The 27416-nt window shown below is 39.5% G+C and overlaps 1 protein-coding gene across 5 annotated transcripts in view; it reads left to right on the top strand.

Moving 5' to 3' along the window:
• The window catches only part of CHST9 (carbohydrate sulfotransferase 9), a 243544-nt gene that overhangs the window by 121495 nt on the left and 94633 nt on the right, over positions 1-27416 (top strand). For 3 of the 5 annotated variants that reach the window (XM_019465488.2, XM_019465487.2, XM_053902522.1), the window contains one exon: positions 14947-14988. The exons of the other annotated variants lie outside the window; for them this stretch is intronic. In XM_019465488.2, the coding sequence (XP_019321033.2) occupies positions 14947-14988 (42 nt within the window). The remainder of the gene's footprint in view (positions 1-14946; positions 14989-27416) is intronic. 5 annotated transcript variants of the gene reach the window in all.

Genomic DNA, 27416 nt, shown 5'->3' with positions numbered 1-27416 from the left:
GTTTCTGAGCTAGGTTTTAATGAAATCGAAAAATGTAGTGAAAACAAAGACAGAAGTTGCTTGTGTGGTTCTGTTTTGTCCCTGGTGCCTCCCACAGGGCCTGGAAGAAGCAGATTCTCAGGAGGTGTCGGTTCAACAAATGAAGGAGCAAGTGGCTTTGTGAAGTCATCAGACACAGAAAATGTCCCTGTGGGTTTCATAAGGGAAGAAGTCCCTAAGAATGATGGGAGGGAATTGCAAAGATAGGACAGGAGAAAACCAGCAAAATGGAAACATACATGAGAAGGGGACGAACACCCTAGACAGCGCCTTTGAGAAAGCACAAAGAATTATCCCCAACCAACCCCAGAGCTGTAAGCATTTCCTTATCCATAAATTAAACTGAAAACCTTATTAATTCTGCATATCAATTTCTGCATCCTAATTCAATTTGGAAGTGAAGTCATTCATTTATTCATTCATTTATGGGAGAGCTATTAAAAGAATATTTATTATTTGCCACTATGTGTCAAGGGCAAAGCACCAAAGTTGTATTTGAGATGGAGAGAAATCTCAAACATATAAAAAATATTCTTTGATTTGATTGTTTAGGGGAAGTAGAGGGTTGGATGGTATTTTCTAAGTTTTTCCTTTAGATCCGTGACTGATGAATGCTATTTCCCTGGAATGAGTCTGTTTTCCTGAAGAGATAATGAATATTACCTTTTCAGTGCCACTGTGGCATTTCAACAGAGAACAAAAGTCACTCTTTTTTTAATATATAATTCTGTCCTTACTGCACTTGTTGATTTTCAGTATTCTGCTATTATTTTTAAATATGTATGTAAATACAAGGAAAGACTATTATTTGCATACAGAATTTCTTTCCTTACCTACCTATGTGCTAGTGGAGATGGGAGCCAACATTTAGAAGCGATTTGGGGGATTGGACTGAAAACAGATCGCAGGGTATCATTAACATTTATCTCCCACCTTTCCCGCAGTCCTTTGTTGCATCTCTTTTCATTGCAATCAAACACATTTATCAGTAGCTCATCTGCCATTAACATAGGGGCTTCTAAGTTTTGGAAAATAATAGGATATGAATGACAATTTCTCTGTGTCAAGGAATATTCAATATTTGCTTCTCTCGCAAAGTGAACCTAACAAGCGTCCGCGTGCCTTGACCGCATTTGCTGCTAACCAGGCCTTCTCAGCAGTGAACAGTAGTCATCATTGTGTGCAAGTGGGACAGCTGTGCATTGACTTCCTGGGAATTTTCAGGGCATTTGTGAAAAGTCCAGCTATCGTACTCAGAGTATCCTTAATCAGCATGTTTGCGGCATTACTTCTATAAAGTTAAAATAAATGCGCCAGATGCAAAATATGTAACTCGTACTTCGTTCATATAAGAACTGTATATAAGTCATATGTGACTATAGTTGTTATTTTTTTAATTAATTAAATGACAACCTTAAAAATCATTATGTTGATTGAAAATACCCAACACAGAAAGGGCTGTGACTATATAATTTCGTATGATTTTTAATTTTTTTATTGAAGTCTAGTGGAGGCACAATGTTACATTGGTCTCAGGTGTACAACATAGAGATTCGACAAGACTCATGTTAAGCTGTGCCCACCACAACTCTAGGTACCATCTGTTACCAGTGATACTGCAGTCCCACTGATTATATTCCCTATGCTGTGCCTTTTATCCCTGTGACTTTTATCCCTGATTCCACAACTGAAATATGATGATATTTTTGCTTGTTGAATACACTGGAAGGTTAACCTCTTTGTTCTTTACTTAACCTGATGCCAATGTATGGAATATTTTTTTTGAAAAGTCAAATGTAAATTTATGACTAGAACTCAGTTTACCTTTCTAGCATTTATTGAGAAAACAAGAAAAAATCATTTTCCGCCTCCACGTGAGGAAGAAAACCAAAAGAGAGATAACCAATTGAATATTTTTTAACTCTATAACACAAGTCTTTAAGTAACAACTTCCTGACCCAACTGGATTAGGTCCTGTTTCCACGTTCGAGCACCAGTAATGCCCTATGCTAAGTATTCTGATTATAGTCACAGTGTTTGACTTTCCCCGAACTTTTCAGAAAGCATTTCAAGTTGGCAGTAGTCAGGGTCTTTGAGGGATTTTAAAAATCAAACAAACAAAAGCTAAATGGCCTGGAAGATGTACTTCATTACCTCTTGTTTTTAAGTAATATATAAGTGACTGTTGGCAGAAACAGATAAAACAAGCAGATGCCTTGGGTCAGCTTGCATTTTTTATCTTTTCTCTCCAAAGGTCGCCACGCTGGGTTCAGTAGGATCTGGGGCAGTGTAACTTGGGCAGTATACTCCGTCCACTGGTAAATTATCAAATGTAACATTGTCACTCGTGAGATAATGTCAAAGGAAAGTCTTTGTTCTAGGTGAAAAATAAAAGATTTGCTTGTAAGATGGCAGATACGATTTAACTTTTAGTTCATATTTGCTGATAAAAATGTAAACACTGAGGCACCTGGTGGCTCCATCGGTTAAGTGTCCAATTCTTGATTTTGGCTCAGGTAATGATCTCACGCTTTGTAAGATCGAGCCCTGTGTTGGACTCCGCATTAACAGCACAGAGCCTGCTTGGGATTCTCTTCTCTCCCTCTCTCTCTTCCCCAACCCTGCTCGAATGTGCTCTCTCTCTCTCTCTCTCTCTCTCAAAAAAATAAATAAATAAATAAAAATTTTTTAAATTTTTCAAAAAAAGAAATGTAAACACCAAGGCTAAGATGTAACTAATTTAGATCTTCTTTTTGACATTTGACTTCAGAACTTGCATAAGTAGTATATATAATACAGTATAGTTTAGTACTAGAAATGACACTGTAAACAGTACGCTTTAATAAAGGGCCTATGTAAGGGACAAAAACGAATGTGTCCCTGAAGCATGTAGATCTTCTCCAGAGCACTGGAATGGAAAATGTAAAGGTGAAATAGTTCAGGGAGCCTGGGTGGCTGTCAGTTAAGTGTCCCAACTTCGGCTCAGGTTATGATCTCACGGTTCCTAAGTTCGAGCCCCACATGGGGCTCTCTGCTGTCAGCACGGAACCTGGTGCCTGCTTCAGATCCTCTGTCCCTGCCCCCCCCTCTGCCCCTCCTCCACTCAGACTCTCTCAAAAATAAATAAACATGAAAATAAAATAAAATAAAATAAAATAAAATAAAATAAAATAAAATAAAATAAAGGCGAAATAGTTCAGAGCTTCGTAAACCAGCAAAAGCAAAGTACCTATTATTTATCAACTTCCCACTCTCCTACCCCAAGCCCTAGTAAGTTCTAAAGATCAGCTGTGTAATATTGTACCCATCCTAAACAATACTATATTTTACACTTAAAAATTTGTTAAAAGGGTAGACCGATGTTAAGAATTTTTACCGCGGGGCGCCTGGGTGGCTCAGTCGGTTAAGCGTCCCACTTCAGCTCAGGTCATGATCTCGCGGGGAGTTCGAGCCCCACGTCAGGCTCTGTGCTGACAGCTCAGAGCCTGGAGCCTGCTTCAGATTCTGTGCCTCCCTCTCTCTTTTCCCCTCCCCTGCTCATGCTCTGTCTCTCTCTGTCTCAAAAATAAACATTTTAAAAAAATTTTAAAGAAAGAATTCTTACTGCAGTAAAATAAAATTTTAAATTAATTAATTAAATAAAATAGTCAAGTTCTATCTAGCAGGAGGCATTTGTTGACTAACTTTGGGTATGATTGCACTAAAAAAGTGATCAAAATGTCAAAACTGATCATACGAAGGTCCAGACCTTTACTCGGGCAATTAGAAGTTTAAAAACTACTGGTCCCACCCAGTAGTTAGGGAGTTTTGAAACCACTTGGCTCCATCTGAAGCAGGGAGAAAAATGATCTTAGGAAATGGAGCTTTTCTATTTTTCTTCATGTTTGAAAATTTTCATAATGTCAGAAGACTAAGTAAAGAAAGCGTGGCAACTGTGCCTTTGTTTTTCCTCCTGTCAAAAGCCTAAAATGCAATCTCATCACATTGTATTTCCAGAAGTGGTTTTTCTGTTGGGCAGTCAGATCGCGTCTTTTAGACAGTTCAGGCAAGCAGAGGAAGAAAGGATAAATGAAGTCCAGGCTTCTTCAGCTTTGGGAACTTACCTACAAAGGGGGATTCCTCCTCCTTCTATGTCCTTCAGACCAGCGGATGCTACTTATTGTCACCAACTTGAATCATCTAGTGCCTGTACTTGATCTGCAAAATTACAGATACGCTGATACACCGCCATGATCTATATGCACTTTTGAATTCTGCCCATGGATTCTGCACATTCTTATTTTAAACTTTTTAACTGGGTTTCTAATTATAAATAATCTGCTTCAGTAAGCCCATATTTTTCTTTTTTCACTTGGTCATTATCCAAGAGAAAAAGATAAAATTAAATCTTGGGACACCACTTTAGCTAGAGTAGTGAAGGAAGATCTCTCTGAGGAGCTGGTATTTGAACTGAATCGTGGATGATGTGAAGGAACCAGTCATGAGCAAATCTGGCAGAAGTGGGAATGGCACGTACAGAGGCCCTGAGGCGGGACAAGCTTGCTGGACTGAGGAAGCCAGAAAGAAAGTCACAATGGCTGGAGCATGGTGGGTGCGGGTGAATATATAGGCAGTGTCCAGTTTATGTGGAACCGTATAGACCATAGTAAAGAGTTTCCATCTTATAACAATCGCAATAGAAGATGACTGCAAAACTTGATGTAAGGAAATGAGATGGTTTATTTTTTAGTACTCTGACTTGGGAGGGGTTCTAGAGGAAAAAAAAAAATGAGAGGTAGGGAAAACATTTACAAAGCTGTTAAAGTAAGCCAGGAGAAAAATGAAGTGGTCTAGACTAGAGTAGTTTCAGTGAAAATAATGACACGCTATCAGATTTAGGATATATTTTTGAGGTAAAAATGACAGTGGACGCTGGTAGATTGGATGTGGGTGGATAGGAGGGAGCTAAGGGATGGCTCTAGGTTTTTGGCTTGAGCAAGTTGGTAATCATACTATTAGCTGGGATGTGGCCAAACGTGAGAGGGCCAATTTGGGGAGCTGAGGACAAAAGATTTCTCTTTTAGATATGTTAAATGTGAGATCACTGTTACCAACCAAAGCAAAGATGCTTCCTGGATATCTATTGCAGTTATCTAGGTGAGAAATAAGAATGGCCTGAGCTAAGGAAGTGGCGGTAGGGCCGGGGGAGGGTGATGGATTCGAGAACAGGAACATGATTATTAATGGCAAGAAGAGTCCCAAGGCCTCTGATTTGGGTTCCTGAGTCGTGCCAGTCCCTGAGAGGGAGCACTAGGGGAGGAGTATGATTGGAAGAGGAGGACTTCCTATTTAAATAGGCATGATTCTAGTGCTTGTAGGAGACCAAAAGCCACGTGCACTGAGCGCATTCTTATTTGCGTCTGGAGCTCGAGTAAGAGATGCAGTTTAGAGACTTGGGAGTCAGCATTGTAAAGGTACTTGTTATCAATGCCAATAAAGTGGATGACATTACTCAGAAAGGGCCAGTAGTGCAAAAACATAAAGAGACTGAATTTCAGATGAAAAGAAAAGGCTTGATGTGAATCATGGTGGTTAGCAAAACAATCCTAAAAGCACAGAGAAGCAGGGGAATACTATAAATACCCTTCCAAGTCAGATGCATCATTTCAAGCTTCTCTTCAGCCAGAACTTCAATGAATCAATATTGGATATGAGTGTAAGTCTCATATACAAAGAGCAGAACCTACGACCATAGAACATGACGATAAAGAATATAGAAGTTGAGAGTTTGATTTTCAATTCTTGGGTAAATACATACATACTGTTGGTGGGAATGAAAACTGTTATAGTCACATGGAAGAAGAGTATGGAGGTTCTCAAAAAATTAAAAATGGAACCACTGTGTAATCCAGCAAATCCCAGTTCTGGGTATTTATCCAAAAGAATTGAAAATCAGGATCTAGAGGAGATATGTGCACTGCCATGTTCACTATGGCACTATTCACAATAGCCAAGATGTAGCAACAACCTAAATGTCCTTTGAAAGATGAGTGGATAAAGAAAGTGTAGTATATACACCCAACGGAATACTATTCAGCCTTGAAAAAGAAGGAAATTCTGTAATATACGGCAACATGGATGAACCTTGAGGACATTATGCTAAGTGAAGTAAGCCGGACCCAAAAAGACAAATATTGCATGATTCCACTTACATGAGGTATCTAAAATAGTCAAAGTCACAGAGTCAAAGAGTGGAATTATGGTTACCAGGGGCTAGGGGAAGGGGGAAAACAGGGAGTAACTAATCAATGAGCGTAAAAGTCAAGCAAGATGAATATGCTCTGGAGTCCTGCAGTATAACATTGTATGTATAGGCAACAATAATGTATTGTGCATGTAAAAATTTGTTAAGAGGGTAGATCATTGTATCTCCAGATGATATTAAGGTTGAACAATTGTCTTCCAGGCAGTTGAGGTCAGCAGAAGACAAGCCAGAATCAGATCCCCGTGATGGGGCTGCAAGCAGTGTGCTGGCCATTCAAATTAACAGAGCTCTTCTGGCTCTGAAATCGGTGAACACTCCCTGCCCCACAGCTGCCTCTTTAGAATAATAGAAGGACCTGGGGTACCCGGGTGGCTTAGTTGGTTGAGCACCTGACTCTTGGTTTTGGCTCAGGTCATGATCTTGCGGTTTTTGAGTTCGAGCCCCAGGTTGGGTTCTGCACTTACAGCATGGAGCCTGCTTGGGATTCTCTCTCCCTCTCTCTGCTCTTACCTTGCTCGTGAGCTCTCTCAAAAATAAATAAATAAACTTAAAAAAAAGAAGAAGACTGGAAGGTCTGTGCCTGGGAGGAACTCAAGATTATTAATTTTTTTTTTTTTTACAAATGGATTGAATAAAGCCAGGAGGGGGGAGCTTGTTACAAGTCACCCACCTGCTTTTGGGTGAAGTCTATGAGGATGTTGGAAGCAATTCCTTTAACACTCTGATACTATATTTATGGGACTCTTGTGAAAGGAAATGAAACCAATTTCATGCCTGCCCTCTGTATGCCTCGTGGCCGAATCTACTTCTGGAGAGAGTGGAGTGTAAAGGTTAAGAGTGCAAGCTCTAGTCTCAGACCGCCAGGGCTGGAGTCCCTGCTCTGTCCCTTAGGAGTCATATGACCTCAGCCTCTCTCAACTTGCTCCCCTTATTTGTCAAGTGGAGATAATAATAGTGTTATCTTATGGAGTTGTAATGAGGATTGAGTGAGATAACGCCCATCAAGCCCTGGGCCTAACATTTAGCTCGTGGTATGTTCGCAATAAATTTTGGCAATCTTTTTATTGCTCTTGACATTACTTCATATTACTTGCCTCTGTCTTTTAGCATCTAGGGTGGAAACGTTAATAACACACCCAGCGGTTTGTTTTTCTGGCATGTAGTGGGAATAAAACAAATATTTGTTGAGACAGTGACAAAGGAAAGAGGAAGGAAGAAAGTGAGTGAGGGAGAGTTTAGCACTGAAAGATCTTCCTTCATTGTCTGACTCATATTTCTGAGACGTGGAAATGTATAAGGTGTTTTTTCTTTAATATTTTTTAACGTTTATTTATTTTTGAGAGAGACAGAGACAGGGTTAGGGGCAGAGAGAGAGGGAGACACAGAATCCGAAACAGCCTCCAGGCTCCGAGCCGTCAGCAAGAGCCCAATGCAGGGCTCGAACTCACAGAGCTGTGAGATCATGACCTGAGCCGAAGTCAGATGCTCAACCGACTGAGCCACCCAGGCGCCCCATAAGGTGTTTTTATTAATGCTATTACCCATTTTTCTGATCTGTGTAACAGGCAGCCAGCATTTTTGACATAGTAGAGGAAAGAACAAGAAGGAAGGGGCGTGTCTCCATGTGTTTTAAGTGTGACAGACAATTTCAGAGGTTTGCCCTTTGTTTTCAGTGCCATGCCGGATTCCTGTACCTCATAGGTTGCTCCTACGGAGTGTCTCTGTGTGTACTAGTCAGAGGCACAGAGAAGACAGAGACCAAGTGCTTTCCTTTAGTGAGCTTGCATGTGGCAGAGTTAGTCGACACAAAAATATTTATGTAACAATGGAAGCATCCACAGATGGTGTGGTATAAGGGTTAAGCGCGTGGACCCTTTGGCCAGACCTCCTGAGTTTGGATCCAGCACTTGGCAACTTTAAACAATTTAACATCATTTTCTTGAAGGGATAGCCATTTGAGATCTCAAACATTTTTGTCAGTTTCTTACAATGTCACAGAAATCTTAATACTTTTCTAATTTGCTTCTTGAAGGAAGCAATACAATATAAATAGGAATACGAATAGGAAAACTGCTACATACAGAGGAAAAACAAGGTGACTGCATGATAATGAAAACCTATTTATTTACTTATGTTCGCCCCATTTGCTAGAATCTCAAAGGTGAAATGGACTTTGAGACATTTTGTAGATAAGAGAATTAGGGCCCAGGCAGGCTGGGTTCGTTGGTTTCCCCAGAGACAGCTGTAGGGTCAGACCTACCCCTTTTCAGGGCTGTTGTCCCTTCAGCGGCTGCTGCTTGGGCTAGCTTTCTCAGCACCTCACTGGACATGATTTATACTTTGTACTTTATTTTATAGAAAGCATGCCATAAAGTGCTGGATCCCTTTGCTCAGGGAGCCCGGCATGGGCGCAGGTGCCCTCAGCAGCCAGCAGAGCACAGAGAGGCTCCAGCTAGAATGCAGCTTCGTGAAAAGGAGCACTCAATACACACAATGGCACCGGATCTTGCCCTCTTTCTCTTTTTCATTTGTATTTCCTTTCAGTTAATTTTGTTAACTAACTAAAAATTAGTTAACTCATTTTGTGATCTTTAGAAAATGAAATAAACGAGGGGCGCCTGGGTGGCTCAGTCAGTTAAGCATCTGACTTCGGCTCAGGTCGTGATCTCCCAGTTCGCGAGTTCAAGCCCCGCATCAGGCTCTGTGCGGACAGCTCGGAGCCTGGAGCCTGCTTCAGATTCTGTGTCTCCCTCTCTCTCTGCCCTTCCCCCACTCACACTCTGTCTCTCTTTCTCTGTCTGACAAAAATAAATAAAATGTTAAAAAAAATTTAAACAACAACAAAAAAAAGAAAATAAAATAAATGGTTTACTCACATGGTCTTTACATTTGTACCCATGTTAATTAAATAATTAATCTATTATTTATAATAATGCTTCCAAAAGCATATTGAAATGAGATACTGTTTTATTACGAAGGAAGCTTTAAATCTCAACCGCATTTGTAGCCAAGTGATTGCAATAATTATTTTTTGAAACCAGATCGTTTAAAAATGAAAAAGCTATTTTTGAAAGTATATAAAACTACTGTACCATGTATGAACATTTCGCACAATTTAACATAATTTTATTGAAGGGATGCCCATTTGAGATCTTAACCTTTTTTATGAATTCCGTATAAAGTCATAGAAATATTAATGCCTTTCTAATTTGCTTCTTGAAGAAAATAATTTGGAAAATGCCAAGGCAAGAAACATGGAAGGCATTTAATATAAACCAAAATCATTAATACTTAATGGAAAAACATAATAATCCTTTCTGAGACGTTTTAAAACAGCTACTATAAGATCATCCCTTTTGGGATGCCAGGAGGTTCTTCAAAACTGGTGCTTATCGTCTTACTCAAAGAAGGACTTGATGGAGATAGAACCTGTAAAACCCAAGGATTAGAAGGAAGTGGATGGTGAGGCTCAAATGCCTTCAATGTAATTGCTGTTTGTCATCATAGATTTCTACTAAGCTTGCTCCCCTAGCTCCCCACGGGGCTGTTGGGTCAGAGGTTCTCCTGTGTTGATTATTGTTTGCCAGAGAGGAAGGATGTCCCTTCAGAGTTGCAAAAACTGAAAATAGTTGGTGGTGTCAGTTGACCAAATGTGTTTGCTGAAACCTCTTTTGTTTTGAACCAGTGAGGCCCAAAGTCAAGAAATACCTGGGTGAACTTAATGAAACCACAATGGCAGGGTTCTCGGTTGCCAATTCCTAAGACTATCTTATCACTTTCTGTCTTCTCTCTTCTTTACCGTGCTTTCTTGATGACCACTTGTGAACTATCTCAAGCCCCCTTCCTGACTGGTAGCAGTCAGGCCCCCTACAGCCTTCTCTACCCTAGGGCTCATGGGACAGAAGGAAAGAATACTGGAAGGATGGACTTGGAGGCAGAATTCTGGAGCCACATCCTTGTTCTATCTCTAGTTTTAGAATCTTGGGCAAGATACCTAAACTTATTGTCTCCTTCTCCTTCCCTCTCTCTCTCTCTCTCTCTCTCTCTCTCTCTCTCTATATATATATATATATATATATATATATATCAAAGTAATGCATACACAAAGTATAAAATACAATAGAAGGGTTTTTTTTAAGCTAACCCTTTCTTAAATGATTTGCCTAGTGAAGCAATGCTTTCTCTTCCCTAGATGTAACCTACTGATCGATTCTCAAAGCCAGCATAACATAAGAGCACCGCCTATTATCCCTCTAGCTTACCTGTAAACTTTTGACCCCACCTGTGGGGATATATGTGGACCAAGAGCCAGTTGTTGTGTTTGTTCCCAAACCTGCTGTGGTTATTATACTTGTTCATGTAATTATTCAATTCAGTTATAAATTATGTAATCCAATGACATATCAGTGCATTAAAAAAATGGCTATTTCTATAAAAATGCTTTGGAAAGATTCAATACTGTGGAGTTATTAAAAGTAAAATGCTGTGGACTAAGATGTGAAAATATAATCGTAAAATATTCGGAAAAAAATTTAGATCTAAAAGGATTACATGCTGGATGTTATTGTGGTTATTATTAATTTAATAATTGCGCATCCAAGTAACTTTAGAAGAAAATAGGAAAGAAAGGAAGGTTAGACCAAATTAATATTTCAAAAGAAAATATTGGAATAAACTTAAAAATTTTTTTTTACTGTTTATTTTATTCATTTATTTTAATATTTATTTATTTTTGAAGGAGAGAGAGACACAGTGAGCAGGGGAGGAGCAGAGAGAGAGAGGGAGACACAGAATCTGAAGCAGGCTCCAGGCTCTGAGCTGTCAGCACAGAGCCCTACGCGGGGGCTCAAACTCACAAGCTGTGAGATCATGACCTGAGCTGAAGTCAGACACTTAACTGACTGAGCCACCCAGGTGCCTCTGGAATAAACTTTTAAATCCAACAACAGAATATGAGACAGCAAAGGACCTAAACTTCACTTTGATCATTTTTTTAATCAGAATACCAGTATGTAAAATTGACAGTATTGATAATCACATTTCTGAAAAGTTTAGCTGGAAGATGAAAAAAACATTCATTCATGAAATGTAAACCTATTTCAGTTTCAACAACAAATTGCCACATGGTCTTAGGAAACTGTCCAACCTTTTCCTATCTCTGTTATTCTCTCCTAGGTAAGGATGATGATAAACAACATGATTAGTTTCTCACTGTGGCCAGAGGAATTACTTTGAGAGAAGTGCATTGTGGTCTTATTTGTGTTCTCTCACTTGAATGTGAGCTCTGTCTGGCTCAGTGTGCTATTTATGATGCATGGAGCTCTCCAACCCTGAGGAAAAGGATCAGTGAAATGCTATTTTTTTTTTAAATTGATTTCCCATCAAAGCTCTAGACCTACTCACTTAGTATGGTGCTTATGCCAAGTTTCAACAGGTGAAAAAAAACGTGCTTTACTACCAAAACCAAAAATGACTCAGAAGACAGTCCTGTTGAGAAGGGAAAGATCCTGTTTCATGAGATTGTCTGTACCACTAAACTAAGCCTTTAATATCGAAATCAATCTTACAACCACAATATAAGAACATGTACACCAGATGTGAGGTTTAACCATATTAATTTTAGGGGCTCTGGTCAAAACCCAGTTAATTTCTGTTATGTGAAACAAGCCTGTATGCTGAGATTTAATTCATTTGCACAGAAATGAATATTCATAGTTATTTAAAATATGGTCATGTAGCGGGGAAGTTAGTCTATGTTGACTGTGTGGACTGAACCCAACATCGTAGGTTACATTAAAAAAAAACAAAAACATAGGAATAGCAATGATTTAGAAGATACAGTCAAAGCCTTTAAGAGCCATACACACCATTACTCTTACTAAGTCGTGAGGGAGGGGGCTTTTCTTAATGAGATAATCCATTAACTGAAAAATAAATGGCATTTACTTTCCATTCTTTTTATCAGAAAAGAGATTTTTACCAGGAAAAGAAATTTTTAAATTTAACTTAGTTCAATGGATATTTATACAGGGCACAAAACTAGATTCAGGAAAGGTGTAAAGAGGGGTAGGACTGGATCCTCCCTGTGTTCAGCAAATTTACTATAACACGTACAAGACATGCGCTTATCTAACTCATATATTTCAGTCTGTGATGTGTAGAGAGCCAAACAGGACCAGCGAGGAGTATCCAATCCCTGAGGAGTATCCAATCCCTGACGGGACTTCATTATTATGCCCTGATGTCAGGTTTCCTGAGACCCTTAGGAAATTGGAGGATGGTAGTTTCCTGGAGCTGGGGAGAGGGGAATTGGGAGTTGGTGTTCGATGGGTATAGAGTTTCCATCATGCAGGATGAACAAGTAAGTTCTAGAGATCGGCTATACTACATTGTGCTTTAGAGTAAACAATACTGTACTGTACATTTTAAAATGTGTTAAGAGGATAGATCTCGTGCTGTCTCTTACCACAATTAATAAAAAAAGGGTAAGAGAAATTGGCAGATGACCTTGCACAGCCTTATATATTTGATTCATCGTGGAGATGGGGAAAAGAGTCCGTCATGTTCACATTTTTTAAGGAAACCATTTGATCATTATAAGCCAGAGAGCTTAAAAGCAATACCTGATGACACCAATGCCTCATGCAATCAATAAGCAACTTACCATAGTATCATAAGAGGTGAAAGAGCAGCCACATTTGACTTTTTGAATAGCCATTTTCCCACATCAATTTAATTTCCTCCCATGGTTGTGTGACAGATTATACAAACAATGAAACTGTGCTGAATAAAATCAGTTTTCTATGGAGGAAGATTTGGGGTTCTCGCCTAAACACTGTTCTTATCACCAAGCCGCAAGTGTGTGATCTTAATCATGCTACTGTTACATGGGTGAACAAGTAAATATAGAGTTGCAATTACATCAGAGTGGGTTGAAGCTGTGGATTATGTATCAAGTTCCAACCCGTGGGGATCAGTTGTACTGTAGGACCTCTAACTTATTGATGAGCTGTGCAGATGACTTACAAATGCCTTCATCCAAAATGCAGAGATCACTAAATCAAGTGGAGTTGATACGTTATACCAGGACACTCATGACAATACAATTCAGAATGCCCTTAGACACATCTTTTAAATCATCCTAGAGGGGAGAATAGCATTTAATTGACATAAGTATAAACTGTACATTTTAGCATAAATAAAATTTAGTGAAAAATTGATTAAAAAGGCAAAAGCCAATAGGACCTTTGTCACAATTAGGGTTCTAAAATGAATATTATAAGTGAGTTACACTGATAGCAGATTATGTAAATGGCACAGGATAGCAGAGTTATCCCTATCATTGCTTAGCTTCACCATTCTTAAGTACTTGTTCAAGTTTTTGACAACATACTTTGAAAGGGATATTTTACAGCATACAGAGAACAAAACATTACATATACAAGTATTTAAAATAGGATATGTGTTCACATACAGTTTAGCATGCAATACATTATCTAATATGTAAACATAGTTTAGTATGTAGTAGGTTATAATATATTAAAATTATATATTGCATACCATATGTGTTATAGTATACAGTATATAATATGTATTGTATATTATATATTTATAATGCATTATTTAAGGGAAGAATTATAACTGTAATCTAGAAAGCAGAAACCTAAATAGTCATATTATTACCATCTTGCAGTTCCCTGAAATTGTTCCCCGAATGAGTTGAGGCTCTCCTCTCCCTATAGATGACTAAGCCAGAAGGAATTTGCTATGTTACATTTAGCAACTCCATCTGGTAGAAAGAGGTCCTTCTTGATTATCAGGATGGAAAATCATTGGCTCAGGGAAAGCTCGAAGATTTCTTTCTTAGAGCTCTTTACTACAGAATAAACGAACATTAGTTCTGGATGATTTAATATCCATGGGATCACTTCCCTCAAACAGCCTTTTTTCTTTCATCCTAGATTTTAGTTCATTTACTCTTCCAAGCTTCACAGATCAAGGTATCCAACAGTGAGCCACAGATACTCCACGCCAGGAGATGTACATGGCATATCTATTCCGAATACCAATTTTATCCAGAGAGATCTGTCCCAAGTAGTCAAAGAATCTAAGCAGAAAATATAATCTTTGTATATAAACAAAGATGTATACAAAGATTCTAAGCAGGAAATATGATTGGATGTTAACACACTGAAACAAAGAATCCAAGGACACAAAGAATGCAGGGAAATTTTCTTCTCTCCAGTGAACATATTCCTCCTCCAAGTACCCCACCAGTCCCCAGTTCTATTTCTCTGATGTGGAGGAAACAGGCACAAGACTCAGTCTTCTCTGTGCAAAGTTTGAAGGCAATGCCCAGTTTCCTGATAAGTGACACTAAGCCTGTCACCTCTTCAGTAGCCCAGAAACACACAAGAGTGACATATTCTATTTCATGACCCTTCCTCCCCACACTCCATGATTTTCTTTGCTAGAAATAAAATACTAGAGGCATTGAGGCATCTTTATGTGGAAAGTTTTTAAATATACAGTGTGCCTGGGTGGCTCAGTTGATTGAGCATCCGACTTCGGCACACAGGTCATGATCTCACGGCTTGTGGGTTTGAGCCCTGCATCTGGCTCTGTGGTGACAGCTCAGAATGAATTGCCTTTCTCTTTTCCAGGATGGGAGCCAGTAAATTACCTGCAACCTATACCCAGAATCAGTGAGTAAACTTTCCTTATATTTGAATCTCGGGTAACTATAGATGAGCAGAGCAATGACAAGAATATCTGAAAACCTTATCATGTCTCTTTTAAACACCTGTTCTTAACAGTGATAACTGTCACCAGAAAGCAAAGTCTAGGTGCCATTGTTGGGGTGTATAGTCTTGGAAGGTGGGGTAGAGAAGCGAGTAAACCATGATCCTTGTCCTTGGGGAATTCACAAAGGAAACCAAAGATTTTGAAGATAGATTTCAGTTATATCTAGCTTAATGAATAATTGATGTTCATCTCATTTGAAGAAGTTAGCATTTTCCTGTTTTTATTTTTAAAGCATTTAACACTTTCCTGGGACATTGGACTGTATTCCCCAGAAGGGCCTTCCACTGTGAATACAGCAAAACCTCATTAATTCAGCTATTGCTAATATAAGAGAAATAGAGGGAACACCTGTAACTTCTTTAAAGAGAACAATTGTTTTCATGACTTTTGCATATACAATGGTCTTTAGGCAAAAAGATTCAGCTATAAAGTAAGCATCCATGTCATTAAGTAGATGCCTCCTTAGACTTTATGGGCAGGTTATAGTATTGAAAGTAATAAAACCGCATTGCTTACAATAAATTCTGACTTCCATAATTCAGCGTAGGTTCTCCCTTTTCCTCCCTACCTCCCCAAACTCATTATTCCGATCTAATGAAGTTTGCTATTATGTTATATGTGAACATAGAATTTATTAATATAAGAAGATCAATTCCTATTATCTTATTTTTTAAACTTAAAAATAAATTTTAAGTTTTTTGGATGCTTATCTGTAACATTGATCACCTGGATGACAGTAATATATTTACTTTTACAAGAAAAATGATATATCAGTCCCTCTCCTTTTCCATGATTTCATACAGCAAGTCATTTTTTTTTATTTAAAACAATATTTTCATAAAGCAGACAAGACAAATTCCCAGGATAATAGTGGAGATTTAAAATGAGGGGAAAAAACCCTGAAATCAGATCATGCCCTCCTTGGGACATGTTGAAAAATTGGAGTAGTAACTGAATCACTGTTCATCCATCCATTTGTACATCCATGCATTCATCCATTCAACAGTCAAGGGCCGTGCTTATTGCTTCCAGGTGTGTAGAGGTAAATAAAGTTCTCTACTTGTCTCTATTGTGCTGACACCCATAAGTTGAAACAGAGGTGGAGACAAATAAGTCATGTGGTAAGGGATGTGTTTTCCTTGTGAGCAAAGTGCTTTGGGAACACAGAGAATTCACCATTAAATCTGACTGGAGTAACTGGGGAAATAGTCATAGCAGGTACAACATTTGAGCTTATTCTTAAAGAAGGAATAGAATTTCTGCAAGTAGAGAAAAGGACAACATTTCAAATCCATGTGAGCAGAAGTATGGAGATAGGGAAGCACATGGAGTGCGCAGAAAAACAGAGCAGACATAATTAGTTGCAGATTGCTGAGGGGTGGGGAGCAGTGTCTGAGATATACAGGGACATTGCTAAGGAAAATGTGCCCTTACTGGGTGATTAGAAACAGCGGTTGGAGCTTAGAGGAAGACTTGAAAGGTGAAGAAATGGAACAGGATAAAGCCACTCGTGAACAACCGAGAGAGCCTTTAAGAACATAGAATAGATAGAACCAGCTTCTCCCTGAGATAGAGGAAGTAAAAAGAAAAAAAAGGATAAATTCCAAGGTGGATATAAAGAAAATCGAGGAAGTTTGTATCTGGGAGCCTCCATGTTTTCTACTCTGCCATTAGATAAGCACTATATAGAATAGGACACAAGTTTGCATCCTAGCTCAGCTGCTGTGAAAGACGTAATGTGGGCAGGTCACATGACCTGTCTACATTTCAGTGTTACCTTCTGTAAAACGGAGGCAAAGGAACACTTAATTCCCAGGCTGGAGAACTACATAAAGTATGCGAAAGCACGTTCTAAACTGTAAAGCACTTTACATCGAGAAGCAGCCTGACATAGTGGCCAGAACACACGCTGAGTGACCTTGCTTAGCACTTGTCTATATCGCGGGGGTAACAATATGTAGCTTTTATGGGTTACTGAGATTATTAAACATAAGGTTTGTACAGCCTATGCACATAAAGGCGCTCTATCAATGGGAGCAGCTAGATGGCTATCATCTGAATCGGAGCTTGTCTCCTGGGAAAGAGAAGGAAACTTTCCCACAGAAAATGAAGACAAGAAGGGGACATATAAAAATGTTGGTAGGGGGCGCCTGGGTGGCTCAGCCGGGTAAGTGTCCAACTTCGGCTCAGGTCATGCTCTCGCAGTTTGTGAGTTTGAGCCCCGCGCCGGGCTCTGTGCTGACAGCTCAGAGCCTGGAGCTTGCCTCGGGTTCTGTCTCCTGTCTCTGCCCCTCCCACACTCATGCTCTGTCTCTCTGTGTCCCTCAATAATAAATAAACATTTAAAAAACTTAAAAAAAATGTTTAGGAGGAATTAAAAGCTCATTCTGAAAACAGGCACACATAGTCATGCCTATGAGCTCCCGACCAGCCAGAATGGATGACCTGGTGGGCTGGAGTTGGGGAGGGTCCAGGTAGGTACTATGCTATTGAGGGAACCACTGAAAATGTTGGTCAGTGCAGATCCCAGAAGCTTGCAGGCCTGCTTCTCCAAGACCTGTACTCCAGCCTCAACACTGAGTTAGCACGGTGCTGCCTTTTCTGTTCAGAGTCAGCAGCCTGTGATCCTAAGGCTCTTGTCATTATCAGGTAACTAGTGAGTTGCCTAACTTGCCCAAGGTCCAATGCTCCCCTTTCCGCTAAGCTCCCACCATGGGGCTACTGCTCAGAGATCCCCCAGCCCCTGCCTGCTCCCCCTCCCTTCTCACCTCCCACCCTTGGCTTTCAGTCTCCCCCAGCCTCTGCCCAGCCTCCCTTTCCACTTGAGATTTATTTCTTCCCTAGCATATAAGGCAGTGAAAACCTTTTCCACAACTCTGGAATAAAAAACCTGGAGTTTGACCCAAGTAAAAAGGAGCCAGACTGCATGCCCTCGGTCCCTCATGCCATCAGCACTCATTTGAGACCTCAGTACAGAGCTCACTGGTTCCAACGGGCAGGGCCACGCTTCCTCTCCCACACTTGGAAGTGGGTTATCTCACCGGCCACTAGGATAATGTCCGGCGTCCTCCTGAAATGTTTAGTGAGCCTTGGGGACCCCAGGAGAGAGCTGCCAAAATCTATCATGATAGCTACTAAACTTACCGCAGAGGGAGATTTGAATTGCTAGAGCGTGTCCTCAATTTGCCAAATGGCAGTAATAAAGAAAATATAGGCTGTATTGTGCACATTATTGACTCCTATTTTAATTAATGTAAGACACATTCCTCATTTGGGAACATGGTTGATTCATTCACTTGGTAATTATTCATTAAGGATATACTAAATTCAAGGCACTACTATCCAAGATCTTTAAAGATAACGAATACAAGCATTTTCCATGGATAACATTTGAAACATAAGGAAAATCCTGTCAAATTCAGACAAAACTCCAGGTTTCTGTGAATGTACAACTGCAAAGACTCGTTAGGGACTGGGAAACCCCAGAGCTTTTTCTTCTCTTTTCTCAGGCTTGGTTCTCAGCGTCCACTCTTCTGTGAATGCCAACAGAAAATCACCTCTAAGTATCTTGCTTCCTGAACACTCCTTTCAGGCAGCTGTGGTAACCTATGGACGTGTAGATTATTACAGAACATACTACATCCTCACTCCCCACACGTCCTTCCCTACGTGTCAGGAGCCATGCTAAAGTGCAGCCCGTCTCTGCCTTCCCCAGAGAAGGGAGCACCAGGCAATGCTTCTGCTGACTCAGTGTCAGACTGGGTATTCTCCCACCATACCACAAACATACATCAGCCCTTTCTTTCCTGAATGTGCTTTAATTGCCTGGGGACCTCTACAGCCACCATTTCATTCCTGCCTGGTTTGTCTGCAGTCTTCATTCTAGATCTGCTAGAGGAAGCAACTCAACCCTCATTAAAAACAGACACAGACATTATCTCTCCATTTCATTTCTTTAACCCCATGTAAACCTCTGTTTCCTTTTGTAATCAGTATGTCTTCCGTTACTAGGTTCTGTGTGTATTTTCCTCTTTACCGCTCATCTCTACCCTTTATGTATCTCTGAGTATAGTAAACCTTGGAAGACATTGTTTGGCTTATTTGCCCCCGAGTTGGAAGAACACAAGACTCCTGTCAGTTTCATGGCAAACTCAAACTTAGGAGTGCATGTGCAGCAGCATTTCATTTACATATTTTTCTCATTGTTCTTTAAAAATCCTTTGCTGCATAGTGCAATGATGTTCACCGTGAGACAATCCCGTGAATCCCTGCAAGCGACAATACAGTCCAGATTGCACCATCACAGACTTGGGGACCTTGATAGAATGTTCAAGGCAGAGTCTAAAACTTGAATCTTCTTACTCTGGATCCTATACTCCCTTCAGCCTCCATTTATAGATCCTGGGGAGAAAAATGCATTCCTTCTCTTTCATGAGTGGAAGTAATTCAAAATCATTGCTTAGGGTCATTGAACTGAGAAATGTTCCTTGGATTTTCATGAAGAAAATCTTCAGGCAGGGTTTATGTCTGAGCAAAAAGATACACACATTTGAGGGTAATACCTTTTAACATATTGATAGTATACTCTCTACCGGAGCAGAGGGGCCACCTTTGTGGAAGAGCTGCTGTGGTGTGTGATTTTAAAGGAAGAGTAGTCGTGGTCTTCGTAGTGCCTGGTCATCACTGAGGCACCCCTGAAGAGAGTCAATCCACAAAAGCCGTGCTCACGCCTCGATTTTTGCATTTTGTGGATGCTTTCTCCTAGACACAGTTCCCAGAAGGGACTATTGTTTATGCGTTCTCCGTGTCCTTGTGCTCACTCAGCTCCAAGGAGAGGAAGCACATCTCCTATTCGTGAGCACTCCAGATTGCAGAGATGTGGCTTCTGTCCTAGTGGGGACTCCAGCCCCACACTGGGCATGGCTCGGGGCATTTTCTGGAGCACACAGTGCTGGTTCCTCTGCACTTAGCTTCGCTGGGGAATGAGGAGAACTGAGAAGAGGTAGTATGGTGTTAGAATCAAGGTTGGATTATTATTAAGGTTAGAGCGTGAAGGGGATAGTTACCCACATTGTCAGTGCCCCTAGCTGGAGGCCCTGCCTTTGTGCACACCCAGGGACACGCTTCCCATCATCAGCCAGAACATTCCTGTCTGTAAACCCAGGATTACAGAAGCTGGTCGGAAGGGATAGTTACGGACTTTTCTACAGCTTTCCTGAGCTTATGTGAGAATTAAGCCTTACAAATCTTATAAGAATTGATGAACATGGTGATATTTTTAAAAATGCAGCGTAAACCTTCAGATTCATGGCCTAACCATCTCAACTGAAAAGCCCTTATGCTTCAGGATTAAAAAAAAAAAAAAGTGTCTATGCCAGCCTTACCCACTCTCAGACAGACTCTAGTATTCAAAGAGCTTGCAAATTCTGCACAAACTGACACTGTTATTCCCACATCTCTAAAAATAAACGGTGGAGTTGTTGGGGGTCTTTTTTTTGGTAGGAGAAAGGCTGTACGTTATTGTTCTTGTATGGAAATAATTAACAAAGAAAAAGTGGCATCCCACAGTTAATTTAGTCGTTCTTTTAAATATTTTCCTGGTACCTGAATTACACGAACATAGTATTTTAATAAGCTGATCTGCAAGTGGTTTTTTTTTCCCCTTCTCATTGAGGTGCAAAGTAATCTAGAGGGTCAAGGTTTCCAATCTTTTTCTCTTGCATTAAAATGATCCGTCATTTCCATTGTGGCTACACCCAAAAGTCAATTTTTGGTCTGGTTAAAGTGCCCTGTAGAATAATTCAGTGGTTAGGAAGATGAAATTCTTCCCAAAGTGTAACTACTCCACTTGCTGGTGTACTGAAGCAATGACATTCATCTTTGAACCGATCCTGATTCAGAGCAGGGGTTTTTTGTAGTTGTTTTTCAGCGTTTTCTTTCCCTTTGAGCAATGTTTTTTATCTTTATGTTTTGAACGTCATAAGAAATAGAGGCTTAATTTAATGAAATGGGATAAATTAATATTTCCATCACACCTTGTAAACCAAGTATATTAAATTCAGTAGAACAAGAATTTTTAAAATACTTCTCATGGCTAGAAAGTAGAGAAATATTCTGAATGACTTAACATTAGAGATTTGCTTAATAATAGAGCCCATCAATTTTTTGAATTGAGGTACACTTTCTATACAATAAAATGAACAAATCTTAAAATTTCAATCCAATGAGTTTTGACAATTGTTTACACCCTGTATAATGGTCAGAATAAGATATTAAATCTCATACCCAAAAGATTTGCCTCATGGCCCTCTCGAGTCAATTCCAATCCAAGACTCCACCATCGCCCTCTCACCCTCTCATCTCCTGTGTACTTTCCAAGCAACTACTTTCTTATTTCTATCACCGTAGGTTAGTTGGGCCCATTCTTAGACGCATCTGAAAGGAATCGGACAACATACGCTTTGTAAATGCTCCCTTCACTTACCCTAACATTTCTGAGATTGTTAACATGTATCGGTACTTCATTCCTCTTTTTTAAAATTCTCAATGTTTGTTATTGAGAGGCAGAGAGAGACAGAGCATGAGAATGGGAGGGGTAGAGAGAGGGGGAGACACAGAATCTGAGGCAGGCTCCAGTCTCTGAGCTGTCAGCACAGAGCCCAACGCGGGGCTCGAACTCAGAAACTGCGAGATCATGACCTGAGCCGAAGTTGGACGCTTAACCGCCTGAGCCACCTAGGCGTCCCAGTACTTCATTCCTTTTTTATTATTGAGTAATATTCCATTGGATGACTGAACTACAAATTATTTATTTATCATCCTCTGTTTGACAGTTGAGTTGCTTCTAGTTTGGGATAATTATGAATAAGATTGCTTTGGAAGTTCTACTACAAATCTGTTGGCAAATGTCTGTTTTCATTCCGGTTGCATAAAGACCAAGGAGTAGAATTGCTAGATCATAAGGTAAATGTTTAACTTTGTAAGTAAATATCACTTCCCCAGCAGTGTTGAAAGTTCCAGCTGCTCTTTATCGTCACCAATAGCCAGTATGAAATGGTATCTCTAGTGACTTTAATTTACATACCATTGATGGCTAATGATGTTGATCATCTTTTTTTTTTTAATTTTTTTAACTTTTATTTATTTTTGAGAGACAGAGACAGAGCATGAATGGGGGAGGAGCAGAGAGACAGGGAGACACAAAATCCAAAGCAGGCTCCAGGCTCTGAGCTGGCAGCACAGAGCCCGACGCAGGGCTGGAACTCATGAGCTGTGAGATCATGACCTGAGCCGAAGTCGGACGCTCAACCGACTGAGCCACCCAGGTGCCCCTATGCTGATCATCTTTTTATGTACTTTGAACCTTTGTATCTTCTTTGGTGATCTGTCTGTTCAAGTTTTTTCTCATTTTTGCCCAATCACTTGTCTGTTGTTGATGGCAGTTCTTCATATATTCTGGATATACATCGTTTGTTAGATACATGTATTGTAAATAGTTTCCCAGTTTGTGGTTTACCTGTTTATTTTATTTAAAGTGCCTTTTGGGGAACCTGGCTGGCTGAGTCGGTACAGCATGAGACTCTTGATCTCAGGGTTGTAAGTTCAAGCCCCACATTGGATGTAAACATCACTTGAAAAAATAAAATCTTTAAAAAACATAAATTGGGGCACCTGGGTGGCTCAGTCAGTTAAGCGTCCAACTTCAGCTCAGGTCATGATCTCACAGTTCATGAGTTCAAGCCCCACGTCGGGCTCTGTGCTGACAGCTCAGAGCCTGGAGCCTGCTTCCGATTCTGTGTCTCCCTCTCTCTGCCCCTTCCCCACTGATGCTCTGTCTTTCTCTCTTTCTCAAAAATAAACAAACATTTAAAAAAATTTTCTAAAAACATAAATTACCTTTTGTGAACTTAAATTTTAAAATTTGACAAAGAAAAATAAACTTTTTTCATCGATGGTTAATGCTTTTTAGTGTCCTAAGAAACCTTTATTTACCCTGAAGTTGGGAAAATATTCTGGCTATGACTCAAAAAGTGGTGATAGCAGCTTTTTAAATTGAGAAGAATAATAAGGACAGTTTGCAGGCAGATAAAGAGGCATGTTTATAATGACTGAAACACAGGGCTGTCTCTGCACTTTTATAAGTTTGTGATTACTTGTTAATTTTCAAGTGTCTCCTTGATTTATCCTCTCTTTCTGAGAAACGGAAAGTAAATTTGGGTGTTTCGTGAATTGTCAAGATTGAAGTACTAGGAAAGAAAGCTCAATGTGAAGTTTGAATGCCCTATGTATGATAATGACTTTAGATAATGATCTTTATAGTGGAAGTGATTTTATAGCATTATTCACTGTCCTTGAGCAATGACTTCAATTCCAGGGAGCCAGACCATGCTATTTCTATTTTGTAGCCTCATCTCTGCAGCAAGAGGATGAGAGCAAATTATCAGACTGTCCTAATAATATCATTTGTTGGATCCGTTGATTTAAATACAGTTTTTAATATCTTAAATATACAGGCAATATATGTGTGTAAAATTCTCTTCACCTTTACTAAGGTGATGCTCTAGCATCACCTAGAGCTAAGGAAAGCTCTGATAATATTTTATTCCTTTGATTAATATTTATTGATCCATACTGGTGCTAGGCACTGGTTATGCCATGGTGAGCAAACAGACCAGGTACTGACCTCTAGGGGCTTACTATCTAAATGAAAGGAGTCAGTCAAGCAGACAAAGTATCATTTAGATTTTGTTAGATGCTCTGCAGGATATTACAGAACACTATGAAAGAGAGTAACAGGGATGATGTCTTTTAGGGATGCCTGCCTCAGCAGGTGACGTCTAATCAGAGACTTGGGCTGAGAGGGCCATATAACAGATGGAGAAGAGCAGTCGGTGCCGAAGCAGCACAGGCGAAAGCCTTAAACAGTTAAGAGCTGGTGTGATCCAGATGAGGGTCGTAGGGGTTAGTGAGCAGAGGAGAGAGATGACGTAAGGTGAGGTAGGAGAGAAAGCAAGATCACCGAAGGGTCTTATTCACTATGGTCAAGAGTTAAGTTGACGAAGACTGTCCTACTTTTCAGAACACATTTCTCACAAAATACATACAGGGTCCTTATAGCTAGAATAAGGGATATTAATTAATACTTTGTCTTAGAGTCCCTGAAGAGTAGTTCATATTTATTTATAAGTCATGACTGATAGCATATGTCCTGGGATGACTGGAGTCACTCACTGGTGTTCACTGAACAGAATTGTCAAGACAAGAGCTCCATGGAAGTGTGAAGCAGAGGGGGGTTGCTAACCACGCGGGTTTGGATTTAGAAGCCACCTGTAGGACATGAGGTCCCAGTGCATGAACATACTGAAGAAGTAAGAAGAAGGCCAGGAGTCAGATGGTTGGGTTGAGGCAAAGCCTTGAAATAATGTCTAGGATTTAGGATGAGACCATGTGAGGGACAGCAGACCTCATGTACACCAACAATTTATAGATTATTCTCAGGCAGGTGATGTGGACTGAACGGAGAGAAACCAGAAGCAGGAAATTCCACTAAAAAGAGTTTGAAAGAGTTTGTGTAAATTATGAAGGGGGATAAAGAACAGGAAGACATGAAACCAAGAATCATTGTACAGAAATCTCTACCAATTGGTCAGGTATTTTTTTCAGGTTTGCTGACCTCCTTTGCTGACAATCAATTTTCAAGACCATCCAAGTCTGTTAGGGAATAAGAGCCCCTACATGACTCTCTCTGTGATTCAAAGTTATTTCCAGCCATTAGGAAGTATGGACAAAATATGCTAGTGTGTATCCTTTCACACAGAGTCTTCAAGAGAGGCAAGGGTGTGGCTGGAAGCTGTCACCACAGCTCTAGGCAAGCAGATGAATGAGCTGGGTGCAGGATCAAAGTCAGAATCCTCTCCCTGCCTCTGTGCCCCCATCAGTAGCCATGTGCCCCATCATTAGCCTTTCCTCTTCTCAGATAAGCAATCCTCTGGCCCTCTCCCAAGGGTGCACAGTGCCTGCATAGACATACAAACAACTCCCTCTCTGGTGATCATATAAACTTGGGAAAATAAAAACCATCTCTCCCCATACTGAAGAGACTGGAACCCTTTGAAAGAAAGGTATCAGAATGACTAAAAACAAATAAAATAAAAAGCTCAGGATGGTGAGCTTGCAGAAGAGCCAAAATGCAATGGTTACAAAAATGTTTTTCAGGAAAGTCAAAGACTTTCAGTACCTTTTTGTTGTTGCTGTTGTTGAGTGTTGGGGTCTAGTTGGATATCTGCAGATGACAACAAAGCACACGAGTTTTGGCAGAAGCTCACACGGACGCAAATATTCAAGAACAGTGCATTTCATCGGCGGGAGACAAATGACTGGATGTAAAGATAAAACAATAAGGGATGAAGGACAGAGTCCTTGGTGACACACACAGTGGGAATTGATGGAGAATTTTTTTTTTTCATGGAAAAAAGGAAGATATATTTAAATGGTGAAAACTTAAAAAAGCAAGAAAGAAGAGGATCACAGAAATAAAGATGAAGAGAATGTCTACAATGTGCTGTTAATCATGTTGATTATGATTGGGAAATCTAAGAGATTTAAAATAGGACAAAATTCCCCTGGTCTTTATAATGTGTTTGCAGAAAATATTTTTTTAATATGAAATTTATTGTCAAATTGGTTTCCATACAACACCCAGGTATTGAGGAGGACACCTGTTGGGATGAGCACTGGGTGTTGTATAGAAAATATTTTTCAATTAATCACAGTTCAATTCAATTTTTTTTCCAGAAATGGGCTGCATTTCTTACATAAATCCTCTAGATCGTGATTCACCGTTTTGGAAATCTAGAAGTTAGTCTATGGATGAGGTTGGTGGTTTTGTAATAGAGTAGTTTGAGGGTTCTTTTGTAATACTAAATAGGTTTTTGTTGAATTGGTTGCAAAAACATTAGTTTCAACAGATCTATGATTCTTTAGGTTTTCCATTCATTGTATTAGATATTTTTTTCATACCTCCTAAGGCTAAAGTTAGCTAGTTGATGTCACTGTGGAATTGGAACAGGGGAACATAGAACTAATTTCCTTATTTGACTTTTAAATCAGTTTTTTGTGTGCGTTAACTACAATTGAAATGTTTCGATTATGAATAATGCCAGGATGAACGGGTACACTCCATTGACTTTAATGAAATGCACATGTTCTTGCCGGCTTGTGAATGATGGCCTGGTAGCAGAGTGCTTGAATCCTACTATTTAATATTGGCTGCACTCACATATTGTATTTATGATACTACTTAGCCACAGTCATACTTTTTTAAATTTTACATACACAGGTGAGCTTAAAATTTTGTTTCATCAACTTTTCCAAGAGAATGACATTACCAAAGGTGTGCTCATAAAAGCAAGAGTCAACAACCAATTTATTAAATTCATATTAGCTGACATCTACTACATGGCTATTATTTGAAAGGCACCTTGCCAGGAGATTAATTTTCAAAGAATAAACAAATCAACTAGGTAATTAAAACTTTAAAATTCAATCTTTAGTCTTCAGTGCTAGTGACTATAATAAAATGTATATAATGAGTTAAATATTAAACAACACTTGCTGCTAATATATACAAAAAAAGAGGAGCAACCAGGGAGATTCTGAATAATGATATTAATTGCACAGAGCCTTGAGTAAAATTCTGCTAATTCTTTTTAAACAGAGTCTTTTCTTGAGTTCTATCTTTAGTGATTGTTAGAAGAGTGAAATATGCTCAGATTCTTATAAGTGTATTTAAATTTCATGTCATATATCCACAACTGGAAGCTAAAGCTACGATTTTCTTGTGTGACTATTATTTATTACTTTTTAAAATTCTCATATAGTTAACATACAATGTCATACCAGATAGTGATTCAACAGTTCTATGCATTACCCAGTGCTCATCACAAGTGGAGTCCTCAGTCCCCATCACGTATTTCGCCCACTCCCCCACCCTCCGCCCTCCTGGTAATCATCAGCTTACTCTTAAGAGTCTGTTTCTTGGCCTCTCTCTCTCTCTCGCTCTCACTCTCCTTTGCTTATTTTTGTTTGTTTTTTAAATTCCACATATTAGTGAAGCCATATGATATTTGTTTTGCTCTGGCTGACATATTTGACTTAGCATAATACTCTCTAGCTCTATCCACGTTGTTGCAAATGGCAAAATTTTATTCTTCTTTATGGCTGAATAATATTCCTATATATATATATATATATATATGTATATATATATATATATATACATATATATATATATATATACACACACCACATCTTCTTTATCCATTCATCT

This window comes from Panthera pardus, unplaced genomic scaffold (assembly GCF_024362965.1).
Source record: "Panthera pardus isolate Hobbes unplaced genomic scaffold, ASM2436296v1 HiC_scaffold_15, whole genome shotgun sequence".
Lineage (NCBI taxonomy): Eukaryota > Metazoa > Chordata > Mammalia > Carnivora > Felidae > Panthera > Panthera pardus.
Note: the sequence above shows the minus strand (reverse complement) of the source record. Positions and strands in the feature narration are given on the sequence as shown.